General features: G+C 40.3%; 1 protein-coding gene across 2 annotated transcripts in view; it reads right to left on the bottom strand.

Annotated features, from left to right (window-relative positions):
• Positions 1–15774: 15774 nt before the first annotated feature.
• SLC1A1 (solute carrier family 1 member 1) overlaps positions 15775–23421 on the bottom strand; it is a 73082-nt gene continuing 65435 nt past the window's right edge. For both annotated transcript variants that reach the window (XM_023627299.2, XM_014735439.3), the window contains 2 exons: positions 20230–20364; positions 15775–17968 (listed from right to left, as the gene is read on the bottom strand). In XM_023627299.2, coding sequence (XP_023483067.1) covers positions 17722–17968; positions 20230–20364 — 382 coding nt within the window. In that variant the 3' untranslated portion in view covers positions 15775–17721. The remainder of the gene's footprint in view (positions 17969–20229; positions 20365–23421) is intronic.

Below are 23421 nucleotides of genomic sequence, written 5' to 3'. Positions count from 1 at the left end.
GGGAGACCTACGGTCTTTTAAAGACCTCACCATCTAACCTTGGGAGACCTGGAATCCCAGTAAAGAAATGGAGTGGAGGTTTTTTCATTCTTCCTGCCCCCTCTCTTTCAATCATTTTCTTCATTCCTGTGTTTAGTGCCTCAGTTTCCCAGGCACTGTATCGAGTGCTTCTCAAGGGCATGAGCATGCAGGTGTTAGGGCTGAGGGCTCTGCAGTGAGGGCACCTAGATTTGAGTCCTGGTTCTGCCATTTCCTGGCTGAGTGAGTTGGGGGGATAACAACCTATTGGTGCCTCAGTGTCTTTCTGTATAAAATGAGGCAATAATAGTATCTACTTCATAATGTTGTCCTAAGTAGATGAGTTAACACATTTAAAGCACATTGAGTCAGTGGCTGGCATAAAATAAGCACTCAGTAAGTGTTAGCTGTTATTATTCTCATCTCATTTAATTATTTGAGGAAGCCTTTTTTTTCGCTAAGGACACCAAGGCTCAGAGAAGTTAATGAGTGTCAGAGCCAATTTCCAAACACTGGTCTTCTTGTCTCAAACCTCATGTTATTTCTTCCACTTTCTGCCACTTGGTTGTCACCTGATTGTCCCTGAGGCTGGTGCATGCTGGATAATACAACCCAAGGGGTTTAAAAAAATGAACTCAGAGCATTTCAGTAGAGTGACAGGCCAACTAAGTTCTCTTGACAGAAGTTGGAACAAGGTTAACCACTTTTTGTTTAGGCCAACAAGAGATGCTTTCTGCTCGTACTTCCTGTCATTGGAATATCATGTTTGTGAATAGCATTTTTCAGAAGCTGCTCCCCCATCCCAAAGTAAATATGTCTGTTCCTTTTCTTCTAGGAACTGAAACTCATTCAAATTGGTATCTTGAACTGATCATACCTGTTTTAGTGGGATAATTTCCAGGAACAAACTGTATGTAATAGGTGTCATTGTTGGAAGCGCTGGGTTCATGGTGAGAACTTGTTCTCATGAAAGCACATTTGTCACTGCATAAGGGAAGTTCAACCCAGGCAAATGTTGACATCCTTTGTTCATTGAGACATCCAGTCTCTCAGCCCTCACAATTAACCAAATTGATTCCACAGCCTTGCATGGAGTCACTCAACTTGTATTTTTTTAAGCTTCTACTCTGTGCTCAGTATTGTGCTGGGGCCTGTTGGTAGGGGACAAGTCATGCTACGGAGTCTAAGATTACAAGCTGTGCCTGGAGTTTCCAGACTTCCTAGGGCAATGAGATGTTTCAAGCGTGCCTATCAAAACGTGTTGCAAACTCAAATGCCCTCAGGACCAGGCAGGATTGGTGACTGTCAGAAGCAGTGGGGTTTGAAATAATGGTGAGTGATGGGCACTGGGGTGAAATGGAGAGTGTAATTCCTCCTCCTTGCCTTCCGCAAGATGTTCAGATTCTTCAAATTCAAATCTAAAACAACAAAAGTCTCTATGGCCACATAAAGCTGAAGCTGGATCTTGTTCATAGCCACCAGTTTGGGCTCTTATTTAATGGTATGAAATGATATTCATATGAAATGATATTGATTTGATATTGATAAAGATAGTGAAGTTTTGTGGAACTCAATTTCATTATGTTATAATCAAGTCTCATGTTGATTAACTTAGTAATATAAGGCAATATCTGATTAATCACCAAGGTGCTATTACTTCTCTAGGTTCCACGAAGTAAGAAATATGGAGTCTTGGGGCTAAGGGCCAAGAATTGAGTTTTGACATTAAGGAATAGGAAGACCAAGTGGAGAAGAGGTTTGGGAGAAGTGAGGAAATTAGAGTCTAATGAAGGATATGTGTATGGAGAAGAAGGGGATACGCACTAGGGATATCTTCTGAAGTGTCTTACATATTAGGTTGGTCTTTTAGACTTTGTGCTGTAGACAATAAGAAGCCATTAGAGTTTTGGGATGGGAAAGCAGACTATTAATCTGATGATCTTGTTCAGGGTGCTTTGGGAGTGGGTAGAGGCTGGCAGCAGGGAGACTATGACAAAGCCATTGAAGAAGTCTGGAAATTAGGGTAATACAGCCTGGACAGAGTGAGAGGGTCATAGAGGATAAAGGGGCTCATTAGATATCATGGGTGGGATGAAATCACCAGGCAACTTATTTGAATGGTGCTTTAATGGCGTGTGTGCGGGGAGGAGGAGTCTGGCTCCATTAAGGAAGAAACAGTTAAGTCAGCTGGGCTGGGCTGAGTTGCAAAGCGAAGGCGAACTATTTAATCGTCAGGAATGAACTATTGACTGAGGGAATAATTACTCCAGAGATTTAAGGACACAGTGTCCTTCATTTTGTAGATTTGCATTCTTCATGACATGAGGCAAGATGAACTCAGGACTAAGAGAACAAAATAGGAGGCCAAATGAAACCTTTCAGGGAGGGATTTTTTTTTAAATGATGTCCTAATAGTTTATAACATTTATAACATTGTGAAATTTCAGTTGTACATTGTTATTTGTCAGTCACCATATAGGTGCACCTCTTCACCCCTTGTGCCCGGCCCTAAACTCTGTTCCTCTGGTAACCACTAAACTGTTCTCTTTGTCTGTGTTTATTTTCCACATAGGCGTGAAATCACGCGGTGTTTGTCTTTCTCTGTCTGGCTTATTTCTTATAACAAAGCACCCTCAAGGTCCATCCATGTTGTTGCAAATGAGACAATTTTGTCTTTATTTATGGCTGAGTACTATTCCATTGTATATATATATATACACCACATCTGCTTTATCCGATCATCATTTGATGGGCACTTGGGTTGCTTCCACGTCTTGGCTATTGTGAATAATGCTGCAATGAACATAGGTGTGTATAAGTCTCTTTGAATTGTTGATTTCAAGTTCTTTGGATAGATACCCAGTAGCAGGATGCTGGGTCATATGGCATTTCTATTTTTAATTTTTTGAGAAATCTCCATATTGTTTTCCTTAGTGGCTGCACCAGTTTACATTCCCACCAGCAGTGTATGAGGGTTCCCCTTTCTCCACGACCTCTCCAACATTTGTTATTTTTTGTCTTGGTGATTATAACCATTCTAACAGGTGTAAGGTGATATCTTAGTGTAGTTTTGATTTGCATTTCCCTGATGATCAGTGATGTTAAACATCTTTTCATGTGCCTATTGGCCATCTGTATATCTTTTTTGGAAAAATGTCTGTTCGTATCCTTTGCCCATGTTTTGAGTGGGTTGTTTGGTTTTTCTGTTGTTCAGTCGTGTGAGTTCTTTATATGATATGGAGATTAACCCCTTGTCAGATATGTGACTTGCAAATATTTTCTCCCAGTTGGTGGGCTGTCTTTTCGTTTTGTCCCTGGTTTCCTTTGCCTTGCAAAAGTTCTTTAGTCTGATGAAGTCCCACTTGTTTATTTTTTCTTTTGTTTCCCTTGTCTAAGTAGACATGGTATTCAAAAAGATCCTTCTAAGGCTGATGTCAAAGAGTATACTACCTATATTTTCTTCCAGAAGTTTGATGGTTTCAGGTCTTACCTTCAAGTCTTTGATCCATTTGGAGTTAAATTTTGTGTATGGTGTAAGATAATGGTCTACTTTCATTCTTTTGCATGTGTCTGTCCAGTTTTCCCAACAGTATTTATTGAAGAGACTTTCCTTTCTCCATTGTATGTTCTTAGCTTCTTTGTCAAAGATTAGCTGTCTGTAGACATGTGGTTTTATTTCTGGGCTTTCACTTCTGTTCCATTGATCTGTGTGCCTGTTTTTGTACCAGTACTATACTGTTTTAATTACTATAGTTTTGCAGTGTATTCTGAAGTCAGGGATCGTGATGCCTCCAGCTTTGTTCTTTTTTCTCAGGATTGCATTAGCGATTTGGGGTCTTTTGTTGCCCCATATAAATTTTAGGATTCTTTGTTCTATTTCTGTGAAGAATGTCATTGGGATTCTGATTGAGATTGCATTGAATCTGTAGACTGCTTTAGGTAGTATGGACATTTTAACTATGTTTATTCTTCCAATCAATGTGCATGGAATATTTCCGTTTCTTTATGTCATCATCGATTTCTTTCAGTAATGTCTTATAGTTTTCAGTGTACAGGTCTTTTACCTCCTTGGTTGAATTTATTCCTAGATATCTTATCCTTTTTATTGTGGTTGTAAATGGGATTGTATTCTTGAGTTCTCCTTCTGTTTTTAGAGTATAGAAATGCAACTGATTTTTGTAAGTTGATTTTGTACCCTGCAACTTTGCTGTAGTTATTGATACTTCTAATAGTTTTCTGTTGGATTCTTTAGGGTTTTCTATATATAAAATCATGTCATCTGCAAACAGTGAGAGTTTCACTTCTTCATTGCCTATTTGGATTCCTTTTATTTCTTTTTCTTGCCTAATTGCTTTGGCCAAAACCACCAGTACTCTGTTGAATAAGAGTGGTAAGAGTGGACACCCTTATCTTGTTCCTGTTCTCAGAAGGACGGCTTTCAGTTTTTCCTCATTGAGTATGATGTTGGCTGTGGATTTGTCATATATGGCCCTTATTATGTTGAGGTAATTTCCTTCTATACCCATTTTATTGAAAGTTTTTATCATAAATGGATGTTGGATCTTGTCAAATACATTCTTTGCATCTATTGAGATGATCATGTGGTTTTTATTCCTCACTTGTTAATGTGGTGTATCGCATCAATTGATTTGCGGATGTTGACCAATCCCTGTGTCCCTGTTATAAATCCCACTTGATGATGATGTACGATCTTTTCAATGTATTGCTGTATTCGGTTTGCCAATGTTTTGTTGAGGATTTTTGCATCTACGTTCACCAGCAATATTGGCCTGTAATTTTCCTTCTTTGTGTTGTCCTTGTCTGGCTTTGGTATCAGGGTGATGTTGGCCTTGTAGAAAGTGTTAGGAAGTGTTCCATCTTCCTCAGTTTTCTGGAATAGTTTGAGAAAGATAGATATTAAATCTTTGAACGTTTGGTAGAATTCTCCAGAGAAGCCATTTGGTCCTGGACTTTTACTTTTTGGGGTGCTTTTGATTACTGTTTCAATCTCTTTACTTGTGATTGGTCTATTCAGATTCTCTATTTCTTCTTGATTCAGTTTTGGGAAGTTGTTTGAGTCTAAGAATTTATCCATTTCTTCTAGATTGTCCAATTTGTTGGCATATAGTTTTTCATAGTATTCTCTTATAATCCTTTGCATTTCTGTCATAGCCATTGTAATTTCTCCTCTTTCATTTCTAATTTTATTTATTTGAAGCTTCTCTCTTTTTCTTAGTGAGTCTGGCTAAGGGTTTGTCAATTTTGTTTATCTTCTCAAAGAACGAGCTCTTGGTTTCATTGATTCTTTCTACTGTCTCTTTTGTTTCAATTTCAATTTTTTCTGCTCTAATTTTTATTATTTCCCTTCTTCTGCTGACTTTAGGCTTTGTTTGTTCTTCTTTTTCTAATTCTGTTAGGTGTAGTTTAAGATTGCTTATTTGAGACTTTTCTTGTTTATTGAGGTGGGCCTTTATTGCTATGAATTTCCCTCTTAGGACCGCTTTTGCTGCATCCAGTATGAGTTGGTATGGTGTCTTTTCATTTTCATTTGTCTCCAGATATTTTTTTGATTTCTCCCTTAATGTCTTCAATGATCCATTGGTTGTTCAGTAGCATGTTGTTTAGTCTTAACATCTTTGTCCCTTTCCCAGCTTTTTTCTTGTAGTTGATTTCTAGTTTCATAGCATTATGGTCGGAAAAGATGCTTAATAGGATTTCAGTCTTCTTAAATTTATTGAGGCTTGCCTTGTTTCCTAACATATGGTTTATCCTTCAGAATGTCCCATGTGCACTTGAGAAGAAGAATGTGTTTTCTGCTGTTTTTGGATGGAGTGTTCTATATGTAACCATACAGGCCACGTGGTCTAGTTTTTCATTTAAATTCACTATTTCCTTGTTGACTTTCTGTCTGGATGATATTTCCATTGATGAAAGTGGAGTGTTGAGGTCCTTTGCTATCATTGTGTTGTTGTTAATATCTCCTTTTAGGTTTGTTTATAGTTTCTGTATGTACTTTGGTGCTCTTGTGTTGAGTGCATATATATTTATAAGTGTTATGTCTTCTTGGTGGAGTGTCCCTTTTATCATTATATACCGCCACTCTTTGTCTCTCATAACCTGTTTTATCTTGAAGTCTACTTTGTCTGATATAAGTATGGCAACACCTGCTTTCTTTTGTTTGCCATTAGCTTGGAGTATCGTCTTCCCTTCCTTCACTCTGTGCCTGTGTTTGTCATTGGAGCTGAGATATGTTTCCTGGAGGCAGCATATTGTTGGGTCTTGTTTTTTAATCCATCCTGCCACTCTGTGTCTTTTAATTGGAGAATTCAATCCATTTATATTTAGAGTGATTATTGATATATGAAGGCTTAATGCTGCTATTTTATTGCTTGTTTTCCAGTTCTTCTGCATTTCCTTTGTTTCTTGTCCCATGTATTTCAAACTACCAATTCAGTTAGGTAGTTTTCTATGATGATTTTCTCAGTTTTCTCTTCATTTGTCATTTGTGTCTCTGTTCTAATTATTTGTTTGGTGGTTACCATGAGGTTTGTATAAAAATTCTCATAGATAAGATAGTCCATTTTCTGATAGCCTCTTATTTCCTTAGAGTAAACCAATTCCATCCCTTTCCTCTTCCCCTTCTAAGTTTGTTATTTTCGCATCTTATTCCATCTTGTTTGTGAGTTTGTAGATAAAATGACAAGATTATATTTATTTTTGGTGTTTTGCTTCCCTTTATCTTTAATGTTATAATTGTTTGCTAACCTGTTCTGATAGAGAGCTGCAATTTTCTGATTTTATCTACTTATTTATTTCCTTGCTCAAGGCTTTGTAACCCCTTTCTTTCTTTTTTTTTTTTTTTTTCAGGTAGGAAGACCTTTTTCTTGAGCATTTATTTTGGGGTGGGGGCTGTCTTGTGGCGATGAACTCCCTTAGCTTTTGTTTATCTGGGAAAGTTTTTGTTTCTCCATCATATCTGAAGGACATTTTCTTTGGATAGAGTATTCTTGGCTGAATGTTTTTGTCTTTCCAAATTTTGAATATATCATTCTGTTCTCTTCTAGCCTGTAAGGTTTCTGTGGGGAAATCCACTGAAAGCCTGATAGGGGTTCCTTTGTATGTTATTTTCTTCTGCGTTGCTGCCTTGTCATTGACTTTTTCCAGCTTTGCTACCATATGCCTTGGAGAAGATCTTTTCACATCGATATAGTTAGGAGATCTGTTGGTTTCTTTCACTTGTATTTCCAGCTCGTAGGGAAGGATTTTTTTTTTCATAGTGTTCTTTTGGCAGTAGGGCCAGAGTAGGGAACACTCAGAATTACTGGGGGTGGGGTGCTGTGAGATTGGGTGGGTGCTCAGAGGAAATGGGAGCCTTTGCTTGGATTTAGTTGGTTTTTTTTTCTGGTCATTCCCTCTAAATCTTATTCCTATTGTGAAGGTCTCATTTTTGTAAATAGAATTTAGAGAATTATCAAAATACATGTTGTTTATTCAAGAATTACATGGGAAGAGAAAATGCAGGGATGCACCATGTTCAGTTATTCATGTCTGAACAGAGGCTAAGTCTTGAGCCACCACTCACAGAAAGGCAGCACTGTCACTCAGTGGCTCCCACCTGAAACTCCCACCAAGGTGGAGGGGTTCGAATAAATGAATGAACCTTTGTAGACCTGCCTTGTAACTTCAGACCTTTTGGGGCCAAAGAGGGAAGAAATTGTTACGATCCTAGGTTGCAGTAGGAATAATGGTTTTGAAAACACAATACCCAACTTAGGAAAGAGAGGATACAGAAGAAATTTACATGGTGGATTTTGGATAAGTTCAGTTTAGAAAGATACTGGACAGGCCAAAGGGAAGTGTCTAATAGAAGTTGGAAACGTGTATGTGAAGTTTGGTTGGGAAGTCAGGGCAGGAAAAATCAAGAGCAACTATAGATTTTGTGGATACATATTTTTGGTAATCATCTGCATAGTTGTGGAACTTGAAGCCATCATAATGGATGAATTTCTGGTGGAGAGAGTGTAGAGAGAGGGAGAAGAAGGAAATGGAGTTTGTTCACTCATTCCACAAATATTTGAGGGGCCCCTGTGTATTTGGCACAGGCTAAGTATTGGGCAGAGATGAGGCCCACAGGAAGGGAGTAGTAAGAGGAACAAGTTACAAAGGTCACTGAAGAATGGTGGAAGAGGATGGGGCCAGAACCCCTCAATGTCTTAGAAGCCAAGGAAATAGAACTTAGTGGAAACAAGCTAACAGTGACAAATATTGTGAAAGAGTAAAAGTTGACAACTGAGAAAATGCCTGTTGGATTTTATAAGCAGGGTATTGGTTTATGTTGGTGTCTCAGGGAGCTGTGAGGGGTAAAAGCCAGAATGCAGGGGATTAAGGTGTTAGTGAATGGGGAGGAAAGGGAGGAAGAGCATGAAGACCAATAATCAGCCCCCCAAATTTAGCAAGAAAGGAAAAGAGAAATAGGGTTCCAATTTTTATTCTGACACCTTCCCATCCCTGGTTTTGGAATAGAAAGCCTCTTGAAAGAATTAAGTTTTGAATTAAAGATTCAAAAGTGATATGAGGGAAGGATACAATGATATTCTATCAACTATAAAGGAGGTGAGGTTGGGCAACTAGATGTGTGAGTGGACTGGATACTATCTTGCATTGCTTTTATGTTTTAGGCATTTTTTTCAGCTTTATTGAGGTATAATTGACAAAGTAGTGATATATTTAAAGTGTACAACATGATGATTTGGTGTATGTATACATTGTGAAGTGATTCCCACTGTTGACTGAGTTAACACATCCACCACCTCACATATTCACTTTTTTGTGTGTGTGTCGTAAGAACTCAAATTCTACTCTCTTAACAACTTTCAATTATACAATACAGTGTTATCAACTATAGTCACCATGTTTCACATTAAATCCTCAGAACTTACTCATCTTATAGATGGAAGTTTTACCCTTTTACCAGCCTTTTCCTATTTCCCCTGCCCCTCAGTCCCTGGCAACCACTATTCTCCTCTCTGTTTCTATGAGTTAGACATTTTTTTAGATTCCACATATAAGTGATACCATGCCGTAGTCGTCTTTCTCTGTCTGGCTTATTCCAGTTAGCATAATGTCCTCCAGGTTCATCCATGTTGTTGCAAGTGGCAGGATTTCTTTCCCTTTTTTTAAGACTGAATCATATTCCATTGTATGTATACACCATATTTGTTTCATCCATTCATCCACTGATGGACATTTAGGCTGTTTCCACATCTTGGCTATTGTGAATAATGCTGCAATGAACATAGGGGTACAGATATCTATTCAAGATAGTGATTTTGTTTCCTTTGGATATATTTCCAGAAGAGGGATTGCTAGATCATATGGTAGTTCTATTTTTAATTTCTTGAGGAAACTCCATACTGTTTTCCATAGTTGTTTACCAGTTTATGTTCCTACCAACAGTGTACAAGGGTTCCCTTTTCTCCACATCCTCACCAGCATTTCTTATCTCTTGTTTGTTTGATAATAGACATACTAACAGATGTGAGGTGATATCTCATTGTGGTTTTGATTTGAATTTCTCAGATGATTAGTGATGCTGAGCATCTTTTCGTCTGCCTGTTGGTCATTTGAATATCTTCTTGGAAAAAATGTCTATTCAGGTCCTTTGGCCATTTTTAAATTGGGTTATTTGTTTTTTTGCTATTGAGTTATATAGTTACTCGTATATTTTGTTTATTAACCCCTTACAGATAGATGGTTTGTGAATATTTTCTCTATTCCATAGGTTACCTTTTCATTTTGTTGATGGTTTCCTTTGCTGAGCAGAAGCTTTTTAGTTTGATGTAGTCCCACTTGTTTATTTTTGGTTTTCTTGCCTTTGCTTTTGATGTCAAATCCAAAGAAAATCATTGCCAAGACCTATGTCAAGGAGCTTTTTTCCTTTGTTTTCTTCTAGGAGTTTTATGGTTTGAAGTCCTATACTCAAGACTCTAATCCATTTTGAGTTGATTTTTGTGTATAGTGTAAGATAGGGATCCATTTTCATTCTTTTGCATGTGGATGTCTAGTTTTACCAACACCATTTATTGAAGAGACTATCTTTTTCTCATTGTATCTTCTAGGCTCCTTTCTTGAAAATTAATTGATCATAATATGCATGGATGTATTTTTGGGCTCCTTATTCTGTTCTATTGATTTATGTGTCTGTTTTTATGCCAAAACCATACTGTTTTGATTACTATGGTTTTGTAATACAGTTTGAAATCAGAAAGTGTGATGCCTCTAGCTTTGTGCTTCTTTTTCAAGATTGCTTTGACTATGTGGGGTCTTTTGTGTTTTCATACAAATTTTAGGATTGTTATTTCTATTTCTATTTTTTAAATGCCATTGGAATTTGATAGGGATTGCTTTGAATATGTAGATAGTTTTCAGTTGTATGGACATTTTAACAATATTAATTCTTCCAATCCATGAACTTGGGATATCTTTCCATTTATTTGTGTCTTCTTCACTTTCTTTCATCAATGTTTTATAATTTTCAGTATACAGATCTTTCAGCTGCTTGGTTAAACTTATTCCTAAGTATTTTATTCTTTTTGATGCTATTGTAAATGGGCTGGTTTTCTTAATTTCTTTTTTCAATAATTTGTTGTTAGTGTATAGAAACACAACTGATTTTTGTATGTTGATTTTGTATCCTGCAACTTTGTTGAATTCGTTTATTAGTTCTAACAGTTTTTTGGTGGAGTTGTTAGGGTTTTCTATAGACAATATCCTGTCTTCTGCAAACAAAGACAATTTTACTTCTTTTCTGATTTGAATGCTTTTTATTTCTTTTTCTTGCCTAATTGCTCTGACTAGGACTTCTTATGTACTACATTGAATAAAAGCGGTGAGAGTGAGCATCCTTTTGTTGTTCCTAATCTTAGAGGAAAAGCCTTCAGCTTTTCACCATTGAGTATGATATTAGCTGTGGGCTTATCATATATAATCTTTATTATGTTGAGGTATGTTCCTTCTATATGCAATTTGTTAGGAGTTTTTAATCATGAAAGGATGTTGAATTTTGTCAAATGCTTTTTCTGCCTCTGTTGAAATGATCATATGATATTTCTCTTCATTTTGTTAATAAGGTCTATTACATTTATTGATTTGTCTATGTTGAACCATCCTTGTATCCCAGAAGTAAATCCCACTTGATCACAGGGTATGATTCTTTTAACGTGCTGTTGAATTCAGTTTGCTAATATTCTGTTGAGGATTTTTGCATCTATGTTCATGAGGGATATTGGCTTGTAATTTTCTTTTCTCATAATGTCTTCATCTGGCTTTGATTTCAGGGTAATGCTGGCCTTGTAAAATGATTTTGACAGTGTTTCCTCCTCTTCTACTTTTTGGAAGAGTTTGAGAAGGATTGGTATTAATTCTTCTTTAAATGTTTGGTATAATCACCAGTAAAGCCATCTGGACCTGGACTTTTCTTTGTTGGGAGATTTCTGACTACTCCTGCTTTCTTCTTTTCTTCTTTTTTAAAGATTTTATTCTTCCTTTTTCTCCCCAAAGCCCCCCAGTACATAATTGTGTATTTTTAGGTGTGGGTCCTTCCAGCTGTGGCATGCGGGATGCTGCCTCAGCATGGCCCGATGAACGGTGCCATGTCCGCACCCAGGACCCAAACCGGTGAAACCCTGGGCCCCAGAAGCGGAGGGTGCGAGCCCAACCACTCGGCCACGGGGCTGGCCCCTACTCCTGCTTTCTTTTGGTTCCCATTTACGTGGAATTTTTAGGCATTTTGAACACATACCTGAATGGTTAGGATCGCAGACTTTGGAATCAGGTTTGAGACCCAACTCTGTGAACTTGGACAAGTTACTTAACCTCTCTAAGTCACAGTTTCCTCATCTTGGAAATGGAGGGTAATAATATCTGCTTGATAGGAGTGTTGAGAAGAATAAACGAGATTAAGTATGTATTTAGTACAGTGCCAGGCATGTAGTTAACACTTGGTAAGTGTTAACAATGATTGTTATTTGTCTTGAAAATGTGAGGTCACTCTAGACTTGAGTTAGAATGAATATTCTAGCACTCCTGGCCTTCTCTGGCTTTCAACACCTGGTAAAGAATGTTGACACTGGAGCCAAATTGCTGTGCCACCTATCTGTTGTGTGATCTTGGGCAAGTGGCTTAACCTTTTGTACCAGTTTCCTCATCTGTAGAAAAGGGATAATAATAGCACCTACTTCATGATGTTGTTGAGATTAATAATATTTGTTAAGTGCTAAGAGCGATGCTTGCCACATAGTATCTGATATGCAAACATCTGTCAAGTAAATAAAAATGAGTTTCCTCTCTGTCGTTGTTGTTTTTCTTCTGGAGTCATGACATCCCATCCTCTCCTGCACTCATCCTGGCAGGGAGGAAACTCCTCAGTGCCTGCAGCAGTTAGATGTTAGGTCAACATCTTAAACTAATCTGAACCCTTATTTGACTCAAAGCATCATCTCTACTAAAGGTGATGATGCCCAAGATTAGGGTAGGTGGCTGCCTGCCTGGAATGATATAGGAGCAAACTTTTCCTTGGTCCTAGAAAAGCAGACTCAATGTGCTTGCAGCCCGAGTCTGCCTTATTGTTTGTACTTTTAATTTTCTCATCAACTGCAGGTGGCATGTTTTTCTAACTTAACTGGCCCCTCCTGAGCAAAGAGCCTTGAGTTTGTTTGTGCTTAATGTGAAGTTAACACATTCTTGTCTGTCTTAACCTTTCTTGCTAAATTAGGAAATGGAGGATTCGTTTGTAAGCCCTGGGAATTAAAGCCGGTTTGGCATGCTGGGAAGACGAGAGCAATTGCTGGGGAAGGATCAGCCAGGGTCCTGCTGTTGCTAACCCGTATTGCTTTTATTCATAACATGAGTTATACAGTAGCACTTCTTTGACACTTGTCAGACCTACCCACTTTCCTAAAGACCTGGACATTTCATTATCCTCGGATTCATTTTGGAGAACTTTTTTTTCTTTCCAAAGTCCTCAGCTCAGACAGACCTTTCTGTTGGCCTCTTATTATTCTTGCCAAACTAAAATGATGACCTTGGAAACACAACATGGGGACTCCTTAAATGAAAGTTACATTTGAGTGCTTGGAAGAAGATCAAAGTCATCTTTAAAATGTGCATGCCTTCACCACTTTGTGGAGGTGTGTCCATAAAAGAAAGCACCTGTGCACTGATGGGGTGGTGCCTTTTCTCCTGCGACTACCCTCATGGGACCAGTCCATTCGTTTCAGTCTTATCTTCGCCCTGGGAAACAGGCCTTTCTACAGGGCCTGGACAAGATAAAGCAGACCCTGGCTAGTGCCAGATCTCCAAACTCCTCATTTCTTCCTGTGGCAGCCCGTCCTTTGACTCTGAAATACCCAGATGATGCAACCCTGCTTTGCATTCCCTCAAATGCCCTGAAGTGAGGAAAGAGAATGTGACATCATCATAACCTTGCTGAAAGCTTTCCTGAGTCATAGAGGAACCACAGCTACCAGAGCCTCTAGTCTGTCAGGAAATGGCATTTTCTCGGAGGGAAAATGGGGTTGGGTGGGTGGGAGTGGGAGTGGGGTTGGGATCGAAACACTGCTGCTCAGGAGTTTGGTTGATTCTGCATTTAGTTTCAGGTTTTCTTTGCCTCCATCTTTTGATAAATGGTACTTCTGTGGGGCAACCTTCTCTCTAGATAATATGCTTTCATGAAGCCAGAGCTTCCCAGCTCCAAGCTGGCGAGGCCTCATAGAAATCAGTAGAACTTACCTTGACAAGGCCACTGCTTTCCTTTCTCCTTTCCTCCAACCAGAATAACAAGGATATTGATTTTATCTTGGCTTTGAGGGTTTACTAATAACTGTTCTGAACTTTGTGATGTCTTAAAATTGGCAGATGAGGTGAGATTTGTAGATGACACCTCAAGTGTCTCTGTAATCCCAGAGAGACATCTTCCAAATCACACTGATCTTCCAAATCACACATGGCACTGGTTTTCCCTAGTGAGAGAAGAAATGGGACATCAATTGTGTGGTTAGATGTTATTGCTTGCTTAGGGGTTTTGTGGCATTATTTAGCCTGGGCCATTGAGAAATGTGCCCAGTCATCTCCAACCACGGTCACTAATTTCACACACTTAGATTTTTTTGTTGTTGTCAGTGCCAACAAGTGGATTCCAACTCCCAGCGACTGTATGTACTGCAGAGCGACACCCTGCCTGGTCTTTTTGCACCATCCTCTCACCTTCTGGCACTGTATCAGACAAAGCTCCTCTGCTATTCGTACGGTTTTCATGACCAGTTTTTTCATTATGCATTAGCATTTACTAAACATATTATGTGGCAGGGTCTCTGCTAAATGCATCACATATATTTTCTCACTTAAAACTTAAGGCAGCTTCATGAGGCAAGATTTGTTATCCCCATTTCATGGAAGAGAAAACCAAGGCTTAGATTATTGGCAAGAGTCACAAAGCTGATAAAGATCAGAGATGTGTGCCCACTCACTAGGCTCTGTGGTCCCTCGCTGGGAATTAGAGAATACAGACTATCAATCCTGTCACATAGAACTTTCTAGCATTCTGCCAAGGCTCTGCATGACCATTTCTTCTTTCTGTTCCAGGAAGGAAGATTCTTAAACACCTGCAAAGCCAACACTGTTGCTGGCCCACTGCCTGATTATAAGCCAAACACAGTCTTCTCAGGCTAAGAATGGGATGTGTTTTTAATAAATGGCCTTGTACCCAGTCGGCTCACAAAGATTTGTTGAAAAACGAAGTTATTCACTAGAGCTGAAAACACGATTCCTCTGAGCATGAGTATACTTTGGGCAAGATCAAAATTGTACGGAGGCCCTACTCAGGTGTACTAACTCTTCCAAACAAATCTTTCTCTCTTTTTATTTATTTGTGAGAAAGATTCGCCCTGAGCCAATCCTCCTCTTTTTTTGCTTGAGGAAGATTAGCCCTGAGCTAACATCATGCCAGTCTTCCTTTACTTTATATGCGGGATGCCTCCACAGCATGGCTGACAAATAGAGTAGGTCTGCACCCAGGATCCAAACCTGTGAACCCCAGGCTCCTAAAGCAGAGTGTGCGGAACTCTAACCACTCAGCCATGGAGCTGGCCCCCAAAAATCTCTTTCTAAGGAGGTGTGAGGTGGGGTATTCTATCATGTTGCCAAAAGAGGAAACTAGCCTGAACTGGTTTGGGCAGGTAGTGATAAGCATTTTTATGAGCTACTGTCCTCTCAGTGGGGAGCTGTCCATTCCTTTGTGGTCTATCACAGACTTTGAGTTCACCAGCAGAACCCTGCCATGACTCTGGTTCCAGGCAGGACTGCGCCATCCCTTTAAAGAGCTTTCTGAATAGAGCCATTCAAGTTTGTAGTCACATTTCAGAGGGCAGGACTGGTCCTTCAGTGAAACCAAGTCACCATCATATTGAGATAAGACTATCTCCCATTATAGTAACGTCTAGCCAAATTCTACCTTCTCTTTCATCTCAGTCATAAAATATGGGCAAACTGTTCATAATGGTACTGTATTTCAGCCTTATAATCCCCACTGATTAACATGAAGAATCAGATTAGTTTTCCTCAAGCTCTGCTTTTTCATTCTTGCATATAAACACAGTTTTGAAAATGATAATCTGTGTACAATCTGAGTCAACTAACCACGTTTCCACCTTCCCACACCCATCTGAGTGAGATAAAAGAACAGATAAAGGAGAAGGCGGGGAAGAAAGAATGATGGAGATGTTTATTGAGACTGAAATGGAACATTGTTCTCTTTTATGAGTTAACAGCACAGTGTGTTAACAGGTGGTTACAAACTCACTCCAAAGTAAGGGTGACCTGCAGTTCCTAAAGAGCTCTGCCAGCTCTAGTGCCTCAAATCAGAGCAACCTGCTGAGGGGGTAGAACCATTCAGCCCAAGATAAATTACTGATCAATTGCATTTATATTTAGATTTACTTCCTATAAACACCACCAATATTTGCATTTTAAAACTCACACTGAATCACTGGTCCATATTTATGATGTTTACATGACAATTCAGTATGATTCTCTTGTAGATTTCAGGTGCAGGTGGTCAATACTGAGCATTTATTTACCTTTCCATGATCTTTGGTACATTTCTGGGTTCTTAAATATAAAAGCACAGGCTTAAATGGGCTACTCAATACTGCAGAAACACAACTATTTTGGATCTCAGTGTAAATACAAGTTTATGTCAAGCATTATTTACAAGATGAGAGCGAAAGCATAGACTTTAATAAGCTCTCTTCATAAATTAGCAGAATGACAGGCAATGGATTTTAATGAGTAGGGCCAAGATTACTAGACTACTAGTTAGTTAGAACAATCCTCCTAGAGGAGGAGACAAGTTTCATACAATGGAAGAATTTCCCTGGAGCACTGATACCAATGTCTCGTGTCGTGGGATTTACTCTGCTAGAGTCCAGGGTAGGGACAGTGCTTTTCTGGCCAATGTGGCTTGTTCAACCCATCAAACCCATATTAAAATACAACTTAGCTAGTAGCTTGCCACTGTTGTTTGGGCCCTGATGGGTACAAAAGGGCAAAGTACTGTCATTTTTAAGTGAGTATAAATAAGCTTGGAAGAATGAACCCTTCCAGTTGGATAAAAACACATCCAGCCTTATGTGAGTGACACCTTTGTACATAATCTTATATAGAGCTGATACGTATTCCTTCCCAGCAGTAGAATCTGGAAGTTGCAAATGAATGGCTATGCCACCTCGGAGTATCACCAAAATCTGTCTCTGCTTTGGGGTTGATACATAGATGTGAAAAGATTGAACAACATGATTTCTCATTCGAGTGCTCCTAAGAGAGGAGTTCTGATAAGCCCCAAAGTAGATCTGGATCAAAATCAGTTATTATTCAAGTATGAGGAGAGTACTTTATTTCACACCGACAGTTCAATTCTGATCTGTCTGGACAATTATATGAAAATAATAAATATATACATATATATCTATATCTAGCTCTATACTGAACACTGGGTTAATAGTTGCCAGTGTCCCTATACAGTACATTGAAAAAAGAACCCTTCTCCCTTCCTCCAGAACCTCACACTCATCTTAAAACTGTTATTGCAGAACTGTGCTGGTCTGTTTTCTTTCAAAGCAGTTTCTTTGAAATTGGATGGAGATGAGTTCAAACTGGACAATTTGGCACATTAACTGGTGGGGGGGCGGTTGTTTAGATGCATTATAATCTCTAAAAATGTGAGAGCTCAACGGAAATCCATGCCAATAGAAAGCCTGAGTAAAAATTTGTAATGACTGATAGAATATTTTTTTAAAAACCCAAAACACTGGTCTGTGCATGAGAAAGCAATAATTCTCTTCCACATCCATTACCTAATTCCAAGAGTTACTACTTTATATACTTCCAAACTTTGTCTCTCATAGAATTTAAAAATTCCAGATAAAACAGCTTTCCTTTGAATCAATTTTTTCATTTTATCCAATCCCCAAATACCAGAACCTGGAGAGCAAAAGCTGTGAATCCAAATATAGAAATAATCTGGAGGTCTGTATATCAAATCAGTGGCCATTAGTGTTTTTCTTTTCCTTATTTAATGTTTGAATTTGCTAAGAGATGACTCTCATGGAGATGTCCTTCCTCACTCCCAGACATCTGAAGCCAGGGGCTCTAGAACTGTGAGGTCTGGGTGAACGAGATGGTGTCAGACTTGTCCACGGCAAAGCCTCCATTGACATAGGACTTTTTGGTGTCTAAGTCTTCATTGTCAAGTATTGTAGATTCCAAGGCAAAGGGGTTCATGATGTTGACTTCAGATGAAACATCCATCTGCTCCAGCTCCTTCTTAGAGAGCTTCTCCACGATGCCTGTCCCGAATGCATCACCGAGGACATTTACCACCGTCCTGAACCGGTCCCTGGGGAAGAGAAAGGGTAAGCCAGACAGGAGGCCTAGATTTCATTCTTCTTCATCACTGGAGAGAGCAAAGGACCCGAAGCATTCAGTTACAAATTAAGCAAAGGCAGAAAGTGCTCTCCTCATGGCCAGCTGACCAGAGGCTCCTCTCCTCATAGGCCTGAGGCAGAAGGTTGTTTATAAAGGTACAGAATGAGCAAGCAGGCTCCTCTGGGTCTATGCTGCTAATAAGTCACAATGACTTCCCTAAAGCCAGCACCAATCTCTCTAAATCCTTTCCTCTCCTCCCAAAGAAATGTGAGTAGAGTCTTCACAGATATTTTGAGGAGCTAAGGGCGGGTCAGAATTCAGTAAGTCTTTCACCCACAACCTGTCTTGTGGGCATCTCTGGGCTCTCTTTTGGCTAAGGTAAGAGAACTTGGATGTTTTGTGGGTAGAGCATGTGCCAGTTGGCGGGGGAAGAGAGAGAGAGGGAGGGAGAGAGAAAGAGTGTGTGTGTAGGCGTGTGCATGCATGCCCAAGTGTTGCATGTGTGTGTCCCTGGTGTCCTTGTTTCTTTACCACACCTGGCCACTCAATGAATAAGCTAGCAGGGACACCACAGAGCAGGGGGTCAGAAAACACAAGTTAGCCTGGGCGTGGCATTCTCCTTGAGGCACCCTCAGCCAGTCTTAACTCCCAGAAAGCCTGGAGAAGAGGCTGGCAGCAGGAAGATGTGTAGAGAAGGCATACTGGGGAGGAGAGTATCCTTTTTGATACTGGAGCATTATTGGTAGGAACTGTGTCTATGAATATTCTTGTGAAACACACACCTACAGGGCAGAAAAGGCCTATAGTGCTTATACATGTCCATCCTGGATGCCCTTCTGTTATTTAGGACAAGGCTAAGGACTGAACTAGACCCTGGTATGGACCAGCTAGTGTCTTTCTTTCCCATGGATCAGAATGGACCTTTGACTTCTCTGGTACCTTGGAAGTGAAGGTTATTGGTTCCAGGAAGAACCAGGGAACGGAGAGAAGTGCAAACCCACCATCTCCACTAGAAAGAAAAGTCAAAACTCTTGCCTCCATGGTGGGGTACCTTGACAAGAAAGGTGCCACCTCAGCTGGGCCTTGTAGGACCAGCCACCTACTGAGGAGGTCTCACATGGCACAGCTTCCCAGGTGCAGGAGCTTTTGTCTTGTGGGATGTGACTGTATCTTCAAACCCACATGGAGTGTTTCTGCTACCCTTTCTACCATCTCAGCTGCTGCTTGCAAACTACACAGCACTGTACTCCCCAGTAAGCCCGGCAGGTTCTGAGTGAAGCCTAAATATGGAGTTACACTTACCCCTGACGGACAGAGGACAGAGCCAGACCTAGATGCAGGAAGACCAACACACAAAATGGACATCAAGGATAAAGCTGGGAACCAGGCTTATTCTAACTTTAACCTTGAGGGTCACAAAAGGCATGTTCTTACCTAGATGTCACGTGTGTTCTTTAGCTGTGCGTACTTGTGTGTGTGTGTGTGTGTGAGAGAGAGAGTGAGGGAGAGAGAGAGAAAGAGAGAGTTGTTGGTCGAGGCCTAAATGGTCCAACTCATTCTAATCATAACAATAAAACTTGTCATCTATTGAGCACATACTGCCTGCCAGACACTGTTCTAGATACTCCTCTCACATGAGCTCACTCAGTCCTTACACCAACCCAATGAAGTAGACAGAATCTTTCTCATCTCACAGATAATGCAACTGGGCCTCAGAGAGGTTAAGGAATTTGCTGAAGGTCAAGCAGCCAGTAAGACACTGAATGGGGATTCAAACCCAAGTTAGTCTTACCCCAAGGCCTTTGCTTGTGCCACTACCCCTCATGGTAATGAAGATCTTGGGAAGATGGGCTGATTTTGAACCAGGTGGTTCTGAACCTATGATGGTGACCCAGGGCTGGGACAGGCTAGGGTGGCCTCTGGGGTTTGGAATGTCTGGGACCTTGCCCAGCTTCTTCACCTTATTATTTTATGTTTATCTTGTCCCACACCCAGCTCCTAACCTTGAGCATTACCAGGTATAATGAGCTAATTGAGATAACTGGCTTTTAAAAATCACTGCTCAAAGTTATGAGGAGTTAATTTTTAAGCACGTTATCAGATGGCCTGGTCAGAGGGAAATTAAAGCAGCAACAGATGGCTCGTTAGGCAATCCGAGGAGAGAATGATGACAGACAGCAGATTCTGCCCGCCCTCCCATCCGGCCGTGGACGCGCATTTATTCCAACTCACAGGAACCAGTCGACGGCGATGACCAGGGTGACATCCTCAGCGGGCAGGCCCACGGCACTCAGCACCATCACCATGGTCACCAGGCCGGCCTGGGGCACACCAGCAGCTCCAATGCTGGCGGCTGTGGCCATGATACTGTAGCCAAAACACACCAGCACGAAAGGAGTTAGACATCCATTTCTCTCTTCAAGGCCCCTGGCCCAAAACGGTTAGTCCCGATGGCTGTTACTCCTGTGTCCCCAAGTTGGCCAATCAGAATCTGTTATCTGCTGAGCACCAGCTCTGCCTCATTAGAGAGCAGTGGGAGCCTGAGGGAGTATGATCTTCTTCTAGGGGGAGATATGGCCAGTCACTCTAATGCAAGGAAGTGGAGAAGAACTGCATGAGAGGTAAACAAAAAAACAAGCAAGAGATATTCAAGAAGAAGGCAAGAGTCTATCAACTGGGGTATTTATGGAAGGCTTTATCTACCTATCTATGCATTCAGCCATCCTAAACAAGTGCTAGGTACCTCTCCCCCTGCTTCCTTCCTCCCTTCTTCCATCTACTCACCCAGCCAATCATTTATTGAGCATCTAATAAGTGCCAGGAATTTACATTGCCTTGAAGGACGGTAGAGGGATAGTGGGAGGGGCGGATGGGCAAGGGTATTTCAGGTGAAGGCATAGGAATGAGGCAATGGTCAAGCAGGTTTTATACACTTTCTTGACATGACAAGACTCAACCACTTGGGGATCTGCCCTTTAGGGCATTGAATTGAGAAATAGCTATGACTCCTGTCCAAGGTACAAGCATTCATTCCTGACTTCTTTTTTTTTGCCAGTGGATGCACTTTGTGTAAAAGGAAGAGAGATCTGGAATCCAGTAGAGGCAGCCAAATGAACTTCATTACTATGTATTTAAAAGATCCCTCTTGGGCAGAGAAAATGCGACACGAGGTATTTTTCTGTTTGGAATGTGCAGTTTTTCATCAGCAACATCTTCCTTATTTAAATCTGGCCATTTTGGAGGAAACAAAGGTTTAATATGCCCCCAAAAGTCCCTGTATTTGAATGAACTTGAGGGGACACCCACTACACTTTTTGGACATGTGTTTTTTTATCCTTGGGCCAAGGATGCCATTGGGTTGAAAGATGAAGATGTAGAAACTGTCAATTTAAACTAGAAGAATCCCTGATTCTATCCACAAATCCATATTCTTGTGAGTTCGAAAAGCCTCAGAATTCTTACTAAGCTGATGCTACTACTCATTTATCTGTCTAGTGATGTGTCACAGATGGCATTTGAGGGGATGGTCAAACACAGGCCAGAGTTCTTTAACAAGTGTGTTTTCCTTCAGTGGTTGTGGCCACCAATTTATAGTAAATTAGAGATTTCTGTGCTGTCCCAATTCCTCTAAAAGCTTCAAGCTTCCATAATCCTTTAGATCTGTTTTGACAAGTACTCTTTGGAAAAGCTAAGCTTATTTCAATGCTGGTTGAAAAAATTTAAAATGAATGCATCAATGGGTTTTCTTTGTCAGAAATAATTTGTGCCCATACCCACTGATCCCGCTTGAAAACCCCACCAGATCATGGTTAACATAGCCTGTGGCTGGGCTGGAAACTCAAAATCCATTTAGTCAAAGAAAACTCTGTCCTTGACCCTTGACCATGCTTACTAAACTTCAGCCATCTGACTGGCTTTGGTCTGAAACTATAAATCTTCAGATAGGGGGAAAAAAATAAAAATCTATTCCTTCTGCTTTGACTTTAGAGTGTTTTCACAGAAGAAAACACAATAATCATTGGTAGAAAGTTCTTTCCTAGCATTGAGATCTGGTTTAACTCAGCTCACTAACACAGGTTGGGGACTGGGTTGTGAACCAGAGTGAGCACAGGTTTTCGAGTCAGACAGACCCGGCTCTGCTGGGTTACTAACAGTGTGTCCTTATGCAAGTTACTGCTGTGACTCTCAGTTTCTCACCCATGAGATGGGGATAGTATGCCTACTGTGCAGGGCTGCTGGGAAGATTAAATGAGGTAATGTATGTGAGGCATCCAGTATACCACCTGGATATAGCAGATGCTTAAAATCTGATGCCATTTCTGCTATTTCAGCAGCTGCTACTACTACTACTTCTACTGCGACTGTCGCTAGTATTACTCTACAAAAACAACGTCTATTGCTATTACTGCTACTTTTTTCCTCTAAGCTCTTTCTAGGCCCCAAACCTTGTAATTATCTTTTGTTTTAAGAAAATTTATCCCATTTTCAATCATTTGTAACCTTTGATAAGTGAAAGTATAATAAAACCACAAAAGGGTCTGTTCTGGGTGGATGGTGCCTGTTTCCTTGATGTCTAGTTGAAAAAGACCACAGGAAGAGATATACTATGGGTTCAAATATCTCTTTAACCATGAACCACATGAACCACAACTGTACCTTGTACAGTTAAAAATTATAATTATTATTTTATTCTCTCCCAGTTAGAGCCAGAGAGGATTTTTTTAATTTTAAGTCATTGATTACTCTGGGCCTCACAGTTGCTGTTATTGGCTCTGGGCAAGCAGTTATCAGCAAGTCTGATTTAAGAATACACTAGAGCAGAGAGAGAGGTTTTTTGTTTGTTTTTTGAGGAAGATTAGCCCTGAGCTAACATCTGCCACCAATCCTCCTCTTGTTTGCTGAGGAAGATTGGCCCTGAGCTAATATCCATGCCCATCTTCCTCTACTTTATATGTGGGATGCCTGCCACATCATGGCTTGATAAGCGGTGCATAGGTCCGTGCCTGGGATCTGAACTGGTGAACCCTGGGCTACTGAAGCGGACCACGTGACCTTAACCACTACACTACTGGGCTGGCCCCAGAAGAGAGGTTTTTATGTGAATTGATTATTTAGCCTCTAGGCCCAAAGTTTATTCCTCTAGCAGTTAGGGTTTTCTTTTTTTTAAAGGTTAGAAGGATCTATGAAACTTAGTTAGGACTGAGGCAGAGGGAGGGAATTCCTCACATAATGGTAAAGACTCCTTGGAAGTCAGTTCAGTGCAGACTGGGTTCACAGAGTTGGGTGAGGGAGGTGGGAAAAGGCACTTGGAAGTATAAAAGTAACAACTTCTGAACCAGGGGTGGTTGTGGAACTTTCTCAGGTAGGATTCAAGGTTTCAATTTTGACATACTTGCTGCTGTTCAAACTACAGGACTTTACTCA

This window comes from Equus caballus, chromosome 23 (genome assembly GCF_041296265.1).
Source record: "Equus caballus isolate H_3958 breed thoroughbred chromosome 23, TB-T2T, whole genome shotgun sequence".
In the NCBI taxonomy this organism is placed as follows: Eukaryota; Metazoa; Chordata; class Mammalia; order Perissodactyla; family Equidae; genus Equus; species Equus caballus.
Note: the sequence above shows the minus strand (reverse complement) of the source record. Positions and strands in the feature narration are given on the sequence as shown.